Source organism: Hippocampus comes, unplaced genomic scaffold (assembly GCF_001891065.2).
Source record: "Hippocampus comes isolate QL1 unplaced genomic scaffold, H_comes_QL1_v1.1 scaffold50, whole genome shotgun sequence".
In the NCBI taxonomy this organism is placed as follows: domain Eukaryota; kingdom Metazoa; phylum Chordata; class Actinopteri; order Syngnathiformes; family Syngnathidae; genus Hippocampus; species Hippocampus comes.
In genome coordinates, this window is record NW_017805122.1 from 246,914 (window position 1) to 258,553 (window position 11,640).

The 11,640-nt window shown below is 45.8% G+C and overlaps 3 protein-coding genes and 1 non-coding gene across 5 annotated transcripts; 1 reads left to right on the plus strand and 3 right to left on the minus strand.

The window, feature by feature from the left end:
- Nucleotides 1-518: 518 nt before the first annotated feature.
- On the minus strand, nucleotides 519-2,451 carry LOC109513605 (free fatty acid receptor 3-like). The gene is made up of 2 exons (XM_019866155.1): nucleotides 2,388-2,451; nucleotides 519-1,559 (listed from the first exon to the last, which is right to left on the minus strand). The coding sequence occupies exons 1-2, from the start codon at nucleotides 2,403-2,405 to the stop codon at nucleotides 657-659; spliced, it is 921 nt and encodes a 306-aa protein (XP_019721714.1). The 5' UTR covers nucleotides 2,406-2,451; the 3' UTR covers nucleotides 519-656.
- An 886-nt stretch (nucleotides 2,452-3,337) lies between these two features.
- On the minus strand, nucleotides 3,338-4,552 carry LOC109513604 (free fatty acid receptor 3). The gene has a single exon (XM_019866154.1). The coding sequence runs from the start codon at nucleotides 4,548-4,550 to the stop codon at nucleotides 3,507-3,509; it is 1,044 nt and encodes a 347-aa protein (XP_019721713.1). The 5' UTR covers nucleotides 4,551-4,552; the 3' UTR covers nucleotides 3,338-3,506.
- Nucleotides 4,553-6,065: 1,513 nt separating this feature from the next.
- tekt2 (tektin 2 (testicular)) lies at nucleotides 6,066-9,131 on the minus strand. 2 transcript variants are annotated; one of them, XM_019866153.1, is made up of 9 exons: nucleotides 8,914-9,126; nucleotides 8,704-8,829; nucleotides 8,159-8,364; nucleotides 7,934-8,077; nucleotides 7,737-7,851; nucleotides 7,526-7,633; nucleotides 7,083-7,226; nucleotides 6,930-7,009; nucleotides 6,066-6,763 (listed from the first exon to the last, which is right to left on the minus strand). In XM_019866153.1, exons 1-9 carry the CDS (start codon nucleotides 9,067-9,069, stop codon nucleotides 6,562-6,564), a joined length of 1,281 nt encoding a protein of 426 aa, XP_019721712.1. In that variant the 5' UTR covers nucleotides 9,070-9,126; the 3' UTR covers nucleotides 6,066-6,561. The 2 variants fall into 2 exon arrangements, with proteins under 2 accessions (XP_019721712.1, XP_019721711.1); XM_019866152.1 differs by having other exon boundaries at nucleotides 8,704-9,131.
- Nucleotides 8,570-8,642, plus strand: trnat-ugu (transfer RNA threonine (anticodon UGU)). Its single transcript has one exon. It is a non-coding gene; the product is annotated as a tRNA-Thr (tRNA).
- Nucleotides 9,132-11,640: the final 2,509 nt, after the last annotated feature.

Sequence of the window (11,640 nt, forward strand, 5' to 3'; positions counted from 1 at the left end):
AGGAAGATGACGTTTCCTCATTAAAGCCAGGAAATGGCAGTTATCAATCGTGTATGTTCTTTCACATCACTTTATAACTTCATGACGCTGATGAGTAATATTTGTATGTGCACACCGCACCACGCGGCCTGTACTTAGGAATTGAATTTAGATTAGCGATGCTAAACATGACAGTATCTGCTTCCTGTTTCAAACAACCCTCTTGTTTTTAATTGCTTTGAGCCTGACAAAACACTGCTTGATTAAGCTCTCAAGCAAGCAGCAGTGTAACCCTCCTTGCTGGGTAATATAAATACATCAACCATAAAACAATAAATATTATGAAATAAAGTAATACCAAACAACAGTAATACCAAAATAGACATGTTTAAAAAAAAAAAAAAAGCTTATGTATGAAATTAATTGACTAAGGCAAAAATGAAGTACATTTTCCCTGTAATTATTCATTTTCATTCGTTTTCAAAACGTGAACTGTAGTTTCATTTATCTTATTTTTTTTAACTCACTCTCCGATTCATTTTTATTTCATTCATGAAAATGTTTTCAGATTAGTTTGCGTGAACTATAACAAACTTGGTGAGTGGTCTACATAACGCAAGGACATCGGAAGAACATCCTCAGCTGATGCAATAGTCCGCTGCGGTTTGAGCAGGAAGTCACCCACACCGCAGGATGTGCAGCTTCGCCGCGACATTCTTAAAGCAGTGTTTTAGCATGCTCCGAACAGCGGCTGAAGAAAAGTAGAAGATGAAAGGATCCAGGCAGGCGTTGAGTGTGCTCGAAAGCAACGCCACGTTCCTCCACTCCTCGCTCTCCTGCCGCGCGTAGCCCACCACGTGGGAGGCATTGTAAGGCCCGAAACAAACAGCAAACACTACCAGGGTGCCGAGGGCCAGTCCGATGGCCCGCAGCCTCCGCCGCCTGCTAATGTTGGGCAGACGCGACAGGATGAGGATGAAGTTGACGTAGCAGAAGCAGCAGATGACAAAGGGGACGCAGAAGAGGACAAGGAAGAGCTCCAGGCGGACCCGCACCAGGATTTCGAGCTCAGCGTCGTTGAATTTTAAGTAGCAGGTAGACGGAGGCTTGGCCGTGTCGTTTTCCCACTGAGCGTAAGGCATGATGTAAACAATGCTGAGATTCAGGGAGGTCACCACCCAGAAGAGCACACAGGCCACCACGGCGTAGCGAGGTCTGCGGCACAGGGCGTACCTGAGCGGGTAGGCCACGCCCAGGTAGCGCTCCACACCCACGGCGGTGAGCAGCAGGGTGCTGTTGTAGATGGTGACGTAGAAGACGAAGCCGGTAAGCGGACAAAGCGGGAAGGGCAACACCCAGGCCATGTTGTCCGAGGCCTCCTTCATTTTGAAGGGCAGGAAAGCCAAGAAAATGAGGTCGGAGATGGTGAGGTTGAGGAGGAGGACGTCGATGGGCGCTGCCCGGGTGCGCACCTTGCGGCAGAAAGTGCAGAATGCCAGGATGTTGGCGGGGACCCCCATCAGGAAGGTGAAGATGTAGACAAATAGCAGAAGGGGGATGATGCCACTCTCTGACACACACTGGAGAGCACAACAACGTGGTCATTATTGATATGAATACCTAAAGTTGCGATTAATTTCCGCTCCTCACTCCATCGAATCACAAATGATCAAATATACTTTTTCTCAGCTCCCCGGAGCTCATCATTATGGCACCATTCGTTGTACTTTGCAGAGGATAAAGAATATGTGCAAACGAGTACCAAATTATTGAACCGTGAGTGACAATAAAGCCTCTGAGAGTGCCAATATAGCCTCTGTTTTGAAGAATTTTCCACTCTTCGCTGAAATGCTGCGTATTGTAATGTGAGGAGAGTTTGCTGCCACCAGGCAGCGCGCAAATATTAAATTTTATTTTTTTCCCAAACTTTTGTTCAAAAAAAAAAAATCGGCCGAACAATTGCTTGTATCTTGAAAAACTCCAGTCACTCGTCTCTCAAGGCAACCATTGCACCTAATAGAATAAAATAGAATAGAACTATGCTGAGAAAAATGTCGTCGATGTTGTATAATTGACGTATATATGAATAGCTGTTTTCCAAAATGCAATAAAACCATCATCCAAAAATGACATTAGACCTGCGACATTATTTTTATCTGTTGAAAAATATGAACCCCCCTTGTTTTATCTCAATCATAATATTTAGCTCAACGTATTAATGTGAATTGACAATTGTTATATTAAAGGTAGACTTTTTCCAGACAGGATTACTGGCGACGCTTGCTTTGGTGACTAATAAGAGTGACGATCATAATAATTATAAAAATGCAAGGACGACAAAAGAGATTTTAAATAATAACATGTACTACAAACGAGACAGGAGATATAACAAGTAGAAGTATGCCTACCTGACCACTGTCAAACATGACGCTTCAGTCTCTCCATCACTGTGTGACTGATGTTCCAACACGCTGGCAACTGGCTTTGTCGCTTTCACACATCATCGGAAGTATATCGCACTCCATATCTCCTATCGCACCTCCACTGGCGGAAATTTAATAAGCTTTCGGACACAATATTTGTCGCCCGCGCTCTCCAAACATCATCACCCCGCAACTCCCTCTCGTAAGCTCGCATTGTTACATAGAAATTTGTCGTAATCACTCCCAAGTGTCAAAGGTCTCGGGAAGAGAGAGCGCGGGAAGGAAGATGTGTCATTAAGATGAGAAAACCTTTATTTGTCTCACAATGGAGAAATTCCCAATTTACAGCAGCAGAATTATGAAAGGGGGAAGTAGAAGAACAAAAGTGTGTGTGTGTGTGTGTGTGTGTGTGTGTGTGTGTGTGTGTGTGTGTGTATATATATATATACATAAAAGAACAAAAAGTATATAAATAAATATTCATTATAAAATATAAATATAAGCATATTAAAAATGGGTGAGTGGATTATAAAATTTTATGTATTTTTATATGATATTTTTTATTATTATTTTATTTTGTATTTATATAAATATTATATATATTATTAAAATTGGTTGGATGGATGGATGGATGTTGGTGCTTTTGCTTTGCTTTTAGTGGCCACCAGGGGACGACCACGTCATCACCAAGTGGTCATAGATGTCACGTTTCATTGAAACAATTTACAAATTGTAGGCATAACCAATTTTGCTTTTCTGTCATGATTTTAATCAGGAAAATAACATTCTATAGTGTTTATTGTACTTTATAAAAACATACGGCAAGAACATAATCAAACAAATCAAGTGTGTCACTTGGCTAGAAGAGGGCGGTGAAACACAATCATGCGCACACAAAGAAGAGTTTCACAACTGCAAATCACTCAACAGGCCGGAGCAATAGAATTGTTTTCTGCAGATGATAAAGAATATACCTGTGAGTATTGCTCAATTGTCTGTTGACATGCGTTAGTGCAGTTTGTGTTCAAATGTCCGTTGGCGCTTAGATGCCGTTTCTCACATTTTTTGTGTCTTACTAATAAAATATAACCAATAGAGAGAGAGTCACCCCACGTCCGCCCCTGCTTGGCTCCCCTCGGTTATTGTAGCTGGCGACCTGACATTAGCCACAGTATTTGGAGTGGTGCAGTGTTGTCGAAATCCCTCGGAACGACTGAATCTGCTTCGCCCGGCGCAAATTCTTCCCACCACCCCCCTCGATGCGGCCGGCAACAGCATCAGCATGACGACGGGCTCCAGGAAAACATTACAGGAGCTTGTCAGCATGGCGTACGTCCTCCATTCAACGTTTTCCCCCGACACAAACCCCACCACGTGCGACGCGTTGTAAGGAGCGTAGCACACCACGAAGACAGCCAGCGTGGACAGCGCCACGGCGAGGACTCGCCTTTTCCCCGCGGGCCGTAAGTTGGAGCGCCAAACCAGGGTGACGCACCGCAGCGTGCAGAAGGACGACGCCGTCAGAGGCAGGAGGAAGAGAACCACGGCCATCTCAAGACGGAGGGGCAGCAGCACGGCCAGTTGGGAGGCGTCGAAATGGTCGTAGCACGCCAAAGCCTCGTCCTTGACAGAGACGAAGTTGGCGCCGCCTTCGGCCACGAGGCCGACGCCGAGGTGAAGCAGCACCAAAGCCCACAAGGCCGCGCTGATGAAGCACGAGATACGAGCCCGGCGGTAGCGCTTGTAGACGAGAGGGAAGGCGATACTGAGGTAGCGTCCCATCGTCACGGCCGTGATGAATAGGCAGCTTCCGTAGAGCGACGAGAAAAGGAAGAAGCTATAAACCGGGCACACGGGAGCCGGGAACCGCCAATCTTGAAGCAAGGTCTCCAAAGCCTTGACGGGCAACCAGGCCACCAGAACCAGGTTGGCGAGGCAGAGATTGAGGGCGTAGACCACGTTGGGCGTGGCGCCACGCTTGCGGGCTTTGCGGACGTACACGGACAGAACAAGCAAGTTGGCCGGAAGGCCCAGCATGAACGTGAAGGAGTAGACAAAGAGAGCAAAGCAGTCCTTGACGGCCACGTGCATCGTAGCGACGGTTGGGACGACACCGCTGAGACGAAGCAGGAAATCCCGCAAAAACATGCCATCTGTTAGCTATATGGGAGTTACATTCGTCGTCTAAAAAAACCCCCCAAAAAAACGAGCCCCCATTTGGGAAAGGGAGGCTGTCGTTCACCGAGCGACCGTCCTCGCTGAGGTACCGGTGCTGAAGGCGGTGAGGCATGTTGTCGTACGCCACATCATGGGCGTGAGATACCGATCAGAAAATGAGCGCACTCATGCAGAAGTATGGGACATTTAGCAGGCATCAGGCTGCGATAATTGCCCTCTCTCAGTGGAGGGAAAAACATCTGGACCTTGAAGTGAAATGATTCAGAATAATTTGAGGGTTGCGTACGGTCATCTCTAGAAGGCGGCGGCGGTTTTAATGATCTGGAGGGCCACGCGGCGTAGTCATAAACGAGCAGCGGTGGCAAGTAGTGAAGTACAAATACGTTGTTTGTACAAGCCGAAATTCACAAAGACCGTGGAAAAGTCTCACTTTCACTCTATATAAAAACTTGATTGTCTTGGTTCGCTTGACTGGTGCGCCGCAATTGCAAACTAGTTGTTATTACCAAGCCACCGCCCTGTTAGGTCGCAAGCTAGCTGGCAGCTAGCGCCTGAAAGTGGCATGAAAAGCCCCACGATGACCTAATGGGGTACACACGCATTCAGTAGACACGCCCAACACATTTGAGAGTGGAGACAAAGGCTTTATTTTTCAAACCTTGACTATTTTTTTTTTTCAAATTTGGCATGGTTGTTAACAACCTGTGTCAAAATGTAGAAAATGTTTGTTTTTAATTTACACTTCCTTTATGTGTGTACTTGTATGACTTATACTGAAGCCAGGCCAGGCATTGAGATACAAAGTTGTTTGTAACCTGAAGGAGCATCTCATGCTTTTACGGTCAAGAGTAAATGGGTGTGTTTGTGTGACAGAGGTGTGGGCGTGCCAAGCAAAAAGCTTGCACTGAAATAAATGGAGCAGAAAATGTGCTGATTTGTTGTGGATGCATTTTATCGGACCACACTGGCAGATAACAAGTGTTTTTTTTTTTCCAAGAAAATCCTTCTGGGTGTTCATTATTTCTTGTACTTTCCAAAAGGCCCCCCTCTAAACATCTCATAAAAACAGATGAGTATAGTTTTCGACAAAGCCATTAAAGTTGTTTTCGTCTGAATTCAACTTCTCAAAAGAAATTGAAATAATTAACGAAACAAGCTCCTTCCTTGCTACTCATGCAATGGACTATTCCTAATACAGATACAAATATTATTCAAATGCTTATTTTCACAAATGACCTTGTTATCCTTCTTGGCGTCTTACTAGCAATTTTTTTTCTTCTCCACAGTGGGAAACCCCAAAACAGACTTCCCATCCACCTCGATGATACGTTGCAATGGAATGAAAGGATTTCATGTTGGCATTCAACAGGTAAGTGGTTCGGGTCCCCCACTATTTTTGATCCTCTCACTTTTGAGGCTGCAGCACTGACACAAAAGGCGAAAGGCATAAACTGGGAGTCACAACAAAACATGTTTCTCCTCGTCTTTTTTTTTTTTTTTCCGAATTGATTTATTTGGTCAAATTTGTTGTGGTGTGATAGATATGTTGGAATGTCTGCATCACAAGTCTGTATTCATAGGTTCTTTATTGATTAGTAGTGATGTGTGGGTGAGCCAAATGGAAAGCTCTGCCAACGATCCATGCTTATCCTTCTGCGTATATACGTGGGAGTCAGGATTCACATTATTCTCTCCACGCCGTAAACAGCGTCAGATGGTCAAACATTATGACACGGCCCAAACAAAGCCATAAAATGGAGCAGCATATGAAATGAATGACCTTAACACAAACGTGAGCTTTGTATGGACACACTCAAATGGGGGAGGGGGGGGCAGTCTTGATAGCAGGCCTAGATAAGATGTGGGCCGCTCTACAGAAGTGATGTCATTAAAGTTTTACATGGTGTCAGTTCCATAATAACTGTAAAAAATAGATATTTCTATTCAGAATAGACTTGATGTGAAAATGAAGAAAGCCTGGTCAGGCTTCAAGATGCCTGGTGCTCCTCCCACTCGAGCTCGTAAGTAGGAGCAGCGGCACAGGGGTGCCATCGCTGTATAATATGGGGATGAGGCGGTTGCGGATGTTGATGCAACGTTCCTCCAGGGCCAAAGCGCCACGTTTCCTGGCATGATCTTGCTTCATTTGGTTGTGATGAAGCTTCAGTCTCTGCAACGAGTGCCTGAGCACAAACAGAAGCACGGACCCGAAATTCATGATCAAAGTGAATCCGAAAATGTCGTCCATAAAATCACGTTTCGGCCTCTTTGTGTTGCCGCGTTAGGATCGCGATTGCTAAGCGCAAGGCAGCATGAGCGCCGTGTCATCCAAATCCAAATAGAACTCACTGAGCTTCAGACAGCTTCTCCTTCAGAATGGCAATTGTGGCCTGCAGCTGATTGACTTCGTCAACAAGGCAACGCTGCGCCTGGAAAACAGGAAGGAAAAGACGTGCGTCAGACAAACAAACTTTTGTTTATTGAGATGCGCTCGACGTCCACCTCATCTCTGCAGAGGTCCATGCCAGGCCGGCAGGTTCTGTTCTCCAGCCTGGTGTGGGCCAGCTTCAGCGGGGCCGTCTTTGCCTTCAAATCCGCGTCCAACTTGAATATGTCATTCTCCATGTCTGTAATCTCTCCTTCAGTCTGCACGAAGACAACGCATGCAACATTTTTCGAAAACCATCTCTCAGGACTGCGGCGTCGGCGTCGCGTATCGATCGTCGTCGGCTCACGTTTTTCAGTTGCCACTCGAGCTCACGGCAAGCCTGTTGCTCTTCGTGATTGCGCTTACGCAGCGCAAACTCTGTGGCTCTCTGCTGGTTCTTCAAATCGTTTTGCAGCTTAAGGAATTGAGGGTGACAAAAAAAAAAAAGCAACATTTTTCGAAAACCATCTCTCAGGACTGCGGCGTCGGCGTCGCGTATCGATCGTCGTCGGCTCACGTTTTTCAGTTGCCACTCGAGCTCACGGCAAGCCTGTTGCTCTTCGTGATTGCGCTTACGCAGCGCAAACTCTGTGGCTCTCTGCTGGTTCTTCAAATCGTTTTGCAGCTTAAGGAATTGAGGGTGACAAAAAAAAAAAAAGGAAAAAAGTGAATGTTAGACTCAAATGTTGCACGCGGTGAGCAGACGGCTGTGGTTTCATCACACGTACGCTGACTCGGGTGAGACTCATGTCCTCCCTCATCTGCTCGGACATCTCCATTGCTTCACGGGCCCGAGCCAAATTCAACTGGGTGAACTGGATCCACTCGTGCGGCGTACACGAACTACAGTTAATGATAGGGGACTATTTTTTTACGAGTGCAAAAAAAAAAAAAAAGATAGATCAATGTTTACAAAGATGATTACCCTGCAGGTATTCGAGTAGGATCCGGTTTCAGGGAAATCTGGGATGACGTTATTGTAAGCTCCAGACATGTATTATCAATATCCAGAGTTTCCACCTTGTTCTGGAGGTCAGCGGTCAGCTGCTGTCGAATTTTCTGCAAGATACTGGAAAGGGAAAATCACGATGTTGCATCAGTGGCGCGTACGTTGCCCAAAACTTCCCAAAGTCGGGGGGACGCTCCGTACCAGAGCTGTTCAAACGCCTGGTCGATGAGTTGCTGCAGGGTTTGCTGCGCTCTTTTTCTGACATGCACCTCTTTTTTTAACTCCTTTTCCACGGGGTCGTTGATCAGCTCAAATCCTTGCCGTCCCTCCCTCAGGGTCAGGCTCTCCATGCTGACCTCGTGGGGAACTGCCGTGGCAGCCAAGGTCTCCTCGGTCCGGGTTTTCGACTTTCACAACACACAATCAAGCTGAGGTCATCGCCGTGTTGCATTCAAAGAGGGAATATGGAAAAGTGACTTTTCAATGGCGTGAATACACCTACTGTAGTTGGGCCTGAGGAGTGGCAGCCTACCCATAAAATGTGAAATTAACCCGCAAATTTGACTGTTAAATACAACATTTCCAGTGTGTCTACTGTCACTTTTAACAGTGGGCTCCATAGCTCAGTGGTTAGAGCACTGGTCTTGTAAACCAGGAGTCGTGAGTTCAAACCTCACTGGGGCCTCTATAGAAGTTGATGCTGCCATGATGTCACAAATCACATTGGTTCATCTTCTGGCAATTACCAATGTCAGTGCTTCAATCTCATCATCAACTTTCTTTGCGCAGGATACGAGCAGATCCTTACATCTTGAAACCTCCCACACCCGATCCCTCAACATACGGGAGGTATCGCTTTCATCCCAGTTTGTCTGTGGGGTAACAGTATAGGACAAGAAGTGAAAACCAACACACTCGGTGCACAGCGTGTTTATTTGACGGCAACGAGGACCCACCTTACAGTTGGTGTCATTGCGGAGTGTCCTGCTCTCTTGGCGGATTACATTGGAAAGATATCGCTCGAGCTCTGCGGTGGCAGACAGCTGCTCGTTGTTGTTGCACCACTCTGGAACACCGTAGTGTACGATGGGCTTCTCCGGATGTTTGGTCATTGTACTGAGTCAATGATATGCAAAGAGTTAGTCATCTGGGATATGCCAGCAGGGGAGGTCCCAGGCAATAAACACACACACACACACACACACACACACACACACACAGACGACACCGCTGAGACGAAGCAGGAAATCCCGCAAAAACATGCCATCTGTTAGCTATATGGGAGTTGCATTCGTCGTCTAAAAACCCCCCCCAAAAAAACGAGCCCCCATTTGGGAAAGGGAGGCTGTCGTTCACCGAGCGACCGTCCTCGCTGAGGTACCGGTGCTGAAGGCGGTGAGGCATGTTGTCGTACGCCACATCATGGGCGTGAGATACCGATCAGAAAATGAGCGCACTCATGCAGAAGTATGGGACATTTAGCAGGCATCAGGCTGCGATAATTGCCCTCTCTCAGTGGAGGGAAAAACATCTGGACCTTGAAGTGAAATGATTCAGAATAATTTGAGGGTTGCGTACGGTCATCTCTAGAAGGCGGCGGCGGTTTTAATGATCTGGAGGGCCACGCGGCGTAGTCATAAACGAGCAGCGGTGGCAAGTAGTGAAGTACAAATACGTTGTTTGTACAAGCCGAAATTCACAAAGACCGTGGAAAAGTCTCACTTTCACTCTATATAAAAACTTGATTGTCTTGGTTCGCTTGACTGGTGCGCCGCAATTGCAAACTAGTTGTTATTACCAAGCCACCGCCCTGTTAGGTCGCAAGCTAGCTGGCAGCTAGCGCCTGAAAGTGGCATGAAAAGCCCCACGATGACCTAATGGGGTACACACGCATTCAGTAGACACGCCCAACACATTTGAGAGTGGAGACAAAGGCTTTATTTTTCAAACCTTGACTATTTTTTTTTTTCAAATTTGGCATGGTTGTTAACAACCTGTGTCAAAATGTAGAAAATGTTTGTTTTTAATTTACACTTCCTTTATGTGTGTACTTGTATGACTTATACTGAAGCCAGGCCAGGCATTGAGATACAAAGTTGTTTGTAACCTGAAGGAGCATCTCATGCTTTTACGGTCAAGAGTAAATGGGTGTGTTTGTGTGACAGAGGTGTGGGCGTGCCAAGCAAAAAGCTTGCACTGAAATAAATGGAGCAGAAAATGTGCTGATTTGTTGTGGATGCATTTTATCGGACCACACTGGCAGATAACAAGTGTTTTTTTTTTTCCAAGAAAATCCTTCTGGGTGTTCATTATTTCTTGTACTTTCCAAAAGGCCCCCCTCTAAACATCTCATAAAAACAGATGAGTATAGTTTTCGACAAAGCCATTAAAGTTGTTTTCGTCTGAATTCAACTTCTCAAAAGAAATTGAAATAATTAACGAAACAAGCTCCTTCCTTGCTACTCATGCAATGGACTATTCCTAATACAGATACAAATATTATTCAAATGCTTATTTTCACAAATGACCTTGTTATCCTTCTTGGCGTCTTACTAGCAATTTTTTTTCTTCTCCACAGTGGGAAACCCCAAAACAGACTTCCCATCCACCTCGATGATACGTTGCAATGGAATGAAAGGATTTCATGTTGGCATTCAACAGGTAAGTGGTTCGGGTCCCCCACTATTTTTGATCCTCTCACTTTTGAGGCTGCAGCACTGACACAAAAGGCGAAAGGCATAAACTGGGAGTCACAACAAAACATGTTTCTCCTCGTCTTTTTTTTTTTTTTTCCGAATTGATTTATTTGGTCAAATTTGTTGTGGTGTGATAGATATGTTGGAATGTCTGCATCACAAGTCTGTATTCATAGGTTCTTTATTGATTAGTAGTGATGTGTGGGTGAGCCAAATGGAAAGCTCTGCCAACGATCCATGCTTATCCTTCTGCGTATATACGTGGGAGTCAGGATTCACATTATTCTCTCCACGCCGTAAACAGCGTCAGATGGTCAAACATTATGACACGGCCCAAACAAAGCCATAAAATGGAGCAGCATATGAAATGAATGACCTTAACACAAACGTGAGCTTTGTATGGACACACTCAAATGGGGGAGGGGGGGGCAGTCTTGATAGCAGGCCTAGATAAGATGTGGGCCGCTCTACAGAAGTGATGTCATTAAAGTTTTACATGGTGTCAGTTCCATAATAACTGTAAAAAATAGATATTTCTATTCAGAATAGACTTGATGTGAAAATGAAGAAAGCCTGGTCAGGCTTCAAGATGCCTGGTGCTCCTCCCACTCGAGCTCGTAAGTAGGAGCAGCGGCACAGGGGTGCCATCGCTGTATAATATGGGGATGAGGCGGTTGCGGATGTTGATGCAACGTTCCTCCAGGGCCAAAGCGCCACGTTTCCTGGCATGATCTTGCTTCATTTGGTTGTGATGAAGCTTCAGTCTCTGCAACGAGTGCCTGAGCACAAACAGAAGCACGGACCCGAAATTCATGATCAAAGTGAATCCGAAAATGTCGTCCATAAAATCACGTTTCGGCCTCTTTGTGTTGCCGCGTTAGGATCGCGATTGCTAAGCGCAAGGCAGCATGAGCGCCGTGTCATCCAAATCCAAATAGAACTCACTGAGCTTCAGACAGCTTCTCCTTCAGAATGGCAATTGTGGCC

Bases quoted from the DNA above. Each gene is read 5' to 3' on its own strand.
- tekt2 (XM_019866152.1), bottom strand. From the start codon at position 9,069: ATGACCAAACATCCGGAGAAGCCCATCGTACACTACGGTGTTCCAGAG. The intron at 8,078-8,158 runs GTACGGAGCGTC...TTCCCTTTCCAG, and splicing joins CAGGCGTTTGAACAGCTCTG to TATCTTGCAGAAAATTCGAC. The intron at 7,852-7,933 runs GTAATCATCTTT...CATTAACTGTAG, and splicing joins CCTACTCGAATACCTGCAGG to TTCGTGTACGCCGCACGAGT.
- LOC109513604 (XM_019866154.1), bottom strand. From the start codon at position 4,550: ATGTTTTTGCGGGATTTCCTGCTTCGTCTCAGCGGTGTCGTCCCAACC.